This window comes from Trichechus manatus, unplaced genomic scaffold, assembly GCF_000243295.1.
Source record: "Trichechus manatus latirostris isolate Lorelei unplaced genomic scaffold, TriManLat1.0 scaffold00005, whole genome shotgun sequence".
NCBI lineage: Eukaryota > Metazoa > Chordata > Mammalia > Sirenia > Trichechidae > Trichechus > Trichechus manatus.
In genome coordinates this window covers 6,447,858-6,452,398 of record NW_004443941.1, presented here as the reverse complement: position 1 = coordinate 6,452,398, position 4,541 = coordinate 6,447,858, and the positions used below count along the sequence as shown (strand labels likewise).

General features: G+C 41.0%; 1 protein-coding gene across 1 annotated transcript in view; it reads right to left on the bottom strand.

Annotated features, from left to right (window-relative positions):
• The window catches only part of PNPT1 (polyribonucleotide nucleotidyltransferase 1), a 44,425-nt gene that overhangs the window by 9,625 nt on the left and 30,259 nt on the right, over positions 1–4,541 (bottom strand). The window contains 2 exon segments of the mRNA XM_023734515.1: positions 20–61; positions 122–260. Of these exon segments, the coding sequence (XP_023590283.1) occupies positions 20–61; positions 122–260 (181 nt within the window).

Sequence of the window (4,541 nt, the reverse complement as noted above, 5' to 3'; positions counted from 1 at the left end):
CCTCCAGCACCGCCCGCACTGTCCCTCCAGCACTGTCCCTCCAGCACTGCCCGCACTGTTCCTCCAGCACAGCCTGCATTCTCCTAAGCACTGGATGCTGTAAGGCATGTGTCATTTTCACCATTGAATGTTTCAGCGTGTGAAGGCACTTGCCAGAATATCTGTCAGCAAACGATAATCTTCTATGTCATTCTTCTCAGGGTTGGTCCTGGTGACCAGCCCTACGGCCACACCAGCGACAGCAGATGAGATCGGGACCCCTGTAATTGAGAGAAAGAGCTTTTCTGTGTCATGTGTACATCAGCCCAGCACATAAATTTATCATTCTGATGACATTTATTGTAGTGCAAATGGACAGTGTTCTCTAAATTGACAATCACCAAAGCTGAGCTGGAAAAGGCTAAACGGTGATCTGACTACCTCATTTCCGCTTGAACACAGAAAACCAAAAAAAAAAAAAAAAAACCAAACCTGTTGCCACTGAGTCAATTCAGAGTCAAAGTGACCCTATAGCACAGAGTAGAACTGCCCCATAGGGTTTTCAAGGAGCAGCTGGTGGATTCAAACTGCTGACCTTTTGGTTATCAGCCGAGCTCTTAACCACTGTGCCACCAGGGCTCGGGGTCTTGAACACATAAAGCCCCTTAAAACAATTCTAACAGATCATCACTAGACTTAGCAGAAACCTCTCTAATAGCAAACTCAATTAAAAGTAACCAGTTTGTTTGCTGTTTTATGTATGGTGTCTTCTTTTTCTTTTTTTTCCAAAAGTAATCATATATTTGGTAAATTCTTCCAGCCTGAACCCCGGTCCAGTTCCCTAGGGGCAGTCACCACTAGGAGTTTTTGTGCATCCTTCCAGAAAATGTCTATGCACAAGTATAAATGTAAGTGTAATCTCTTTTCTTTACTCACGGGTGCGTACCACATGCATTCACTATTCTGCGCCTCGCCCTTTTCACCTAACAATGTCCCTTGGATACCAACACTGACCACCACACAAAGCTCTACCTGACTTTTCTCAACGGCAGAGTACTACTCCCTGTGTGGTTTACACACCACACTAGCAGTGGAACTGTTGACTCAGAGGGTAGCATTATTCGTTATACTGTTACATTTGTAGTACTGTTCAACCGCCTTCCAAAGAGCAGAGTATTTTATCCTTTTACCAACAGTCTATGAGGAGCCTGTTATTCCACATCCTTGTTAATTCTTGTCAAACTCTTTGACCTTTGCTGGTCTTAAGAGGTAAAAATGGTAGCTTATTGTTTTTAGTTTGATGTCCATTTTTATGAGTGAGGGTGAACATTTTTTAGGTTTATAAATTATTTATACTTCTTTTTCTGTGAACTGCCTGTAATGCCCTTCACAAGTTTTCTACTTGGTTTTTAGTTTTATTCTTAGTGGTTTATTAAGAGCTCTTTCAAAATGAATAATTAAAAAAACCAAACCCATTGCCATTGAGTCAATTCCAACTCCCAGTGACCCTACAGAACAGAGCAGAACTTCCCCATAAGGCTTCCAAGGAGCGCCAGGTGGATTCGAACTGCCGACCGTTTGGTTAGCAGCCGAGCTCTTAACCACTATGCCACCAGGGTTTCCTCAATATGAATAGTAGATCTTTATGTATTTAAAATATTATTTACTAGTTAGTTGAGTTTGTTTAATGGTGATTTTTTTCTGTGCTAAATTTTTAAAGTTTTATGCAATCATGGTTTCTAGATTTTGCTTAAAAAGCTTTCCCTCTCCAAGATTTTGATAAAATCTCTCATACTTCATTTTTAAAGACATGTTTACATTTTGATCACTCATTCTGGTATAAAGCAGTACAGGAGGGATCTTATTTCAAGCACTCTCACCTACACCCATGGTCTTAACTACGCACACATTAATGACTTACAAACCTGTCCCTCCAGCCCAGCTCTCTTTGCCAAGCCCTGGGCCTGTATATCCAATTTGCGTCCAACTAGATGTCCCCAAAGCACCTTAAATATTCAAAACCGAATCAGCCCCAATAAATGATTTTCCTCCTGCATTCCATATCTTGGTTGAAAGCAACTAAGACAGTCAAGTCAGAATCAACACTTCTTTCCTCATTTTCTATGTCCCATCTCGTCACAAAGATATGTTTAGTTTATCCTCTAAATGTTTTAGGAAGCTGTCCTTTCCCTAAACAATGAAATACCCACTGCCACTCCTTTAGTTTAACTCCACGTCATTTTTTGTCTGGGCAACAGACTCCCTGCCTGAGTTCCCAGATTGTGGTCTCTCCTCCCGCCTCTACTCCTCCCAATTCCAACCTCATCCTCCAGAGTCGACATCTAAACTGTAGGAAAAACTGACCGACTCCCCAGACGCAGATCTAAATCATGCCGCCCTCTACATAAAGCCCTTCACGGCCCCCATTATCTGCTTACAGATCATTTTTACAGATGCTGTGTGGTCAAAAACCTAGGGAAATACTCACATATCCTGATCCTAGCAATTCAGTGCACATGCTAGCATATTAAAGGCTATTTAACCTATAGTAAATAAACCTGCTTAAACTCACTTTAGAACAGAATAATTATTTTTCATGGTAGACAATTAACAATCTGTGGAACAAGTATTCCAGAGAACGCAGAGTTGGGAAATGCTAGCTTTGGGTCCAAACTCTTTAGCATGCTAATGATCTTCAAAATCTGGTCCCAGTTTATTATCTCCACACTTCCTTCAAATACATTCCAGAAACATACTATACTGTTTCAAAATTTCATGAGTTTGCACATGCTGTTCCTTTCACCTGAAATACTGGCTCTGTTCCTAATCTACCTGGTTAACAATCACTCAACCTTTAAAACCAGCTGAAATGTAGCTGTCTGTCTGAAGGTGATTACCCCGACACAGCTCACCACTCCCCCCACCTCATGTGCCCTGGACATATTTCAATTATCATTTCTTTGATCTGTAATTATCTTCTTACGCTGTTTTCTCACCACTACACCTTTTCAAAATTGGGCCCAGTACCTGACTTAGGGCACAGCAAGCACTCATGGATTTGAATTAAACTGTGTACCTTCTGTCAGCCCTTCCCACAAGACCTGACATTCATTCTTGCTAAATTTCTTTTTTTATATTTCTATTTGGCTTCGTATCTTTTGGTCCTGTTCAAACATTTTTAGAGACCAATTTATTATTGAACATAGCACTTACCCACTCCTTTTTATCAGCATCCTTTTTATTGGCAAGCCAACTGTGTCTGTAGCCAATTTAATAAGGATAACGCTGAAAGGTACAGGTGAGGACGAAGCACTGAAGTACTTCACTTGGCTCTCTCTCCTACCTGCCAATCACACTAACTAGTCCCCATGGTTCATCCTTCAGTCAGTTTTGAACGGTACATTATAATCCAGTCTAAATTTCAGCATCATTTACACAAAGGTATCATAAATGCTAAGATGAACTCCAGATACACTCCATCAACAGTAATCTTCCCTCTTTCACTCCACATCTAGCAATTGTTTCAGAAAACAAAATGAATTCACTCTAACATGACAGTTTTAGTGAGTTCCTTCTGGCTCCTTCTCCCACCCCGTCCTTTCTAAAATATGTATAAACCACTCTTTAAATAAGCTTTTTTAGAATTCCACCAAGGGTCACTGTCAAGTTCACTGGGGTATGGTTTACCGCACATAACTTTCTTACTATTTCAAAAGGAACCTTTTCTGTCCCTGGTGTGACGGTCTCTGTGATTTGTCAAACACTGTCAACATGGTTCAGCCATCTTATCTGGAAGTTCTCATTAGTTATCTAGGATGGATTTTTGTCCAAACCAGAAGATAGGAATTGAAAGCAGTTAAAGACTTTATGATCTCCCCTTCCAGTTCATCTTCTGGTTCACTATTTTCTGGATTTGTTCTGTCCTTTCCAATAAGAGAAAAGATTGATAAATTCAAGCTCCATGAGGACAGGGACTTTGTTTAGTGTCATGTCCCGAGTGCTCAGATCAATGCTTGTAACAGGTGGCACGCAGTAAATATTTACTGAATGAAGATGAAAAATAGGAATAGTATTTTACCCCATTAAAACCTGTTGCCGTCGAGTTGATTCTGAGTCATAGTGACCCCACTGGAGAGAGCAGAACTGCCACATAGGGTTTCCAAGGAACGGCTCGTGGATTCGAACTTCCCACTTTTTGATTAGCAGCCGATCTCTTAAACCCTTAACCACTGCACCACCAGGGCTCCAATACATTTTACCAGGTACCTTAAATATCAGATTATGCTTTCCCTCCACTGAGCACACAAGAAAAATGCCTTTAATTACCTTCAGCATTTTTTGCTTTCAGCCTGTTCAAGGTGCTAGTCTTTCTAGATAATATGTATTCGCAACATCCTTTCACTTGATCCTTGGTTTTCCATCTTTCGTACCTGTACTTTAACCATGTGACCTCATCAAACAACTCCCAGTGTGGCCTCTTCTGTGTCCTTAGGTTCCTTTCCCTTTTGTTCAAAAATAGCAGCCCTGGTGACTGTTTGGCAGAAACTGGCTTTGAGCACCGC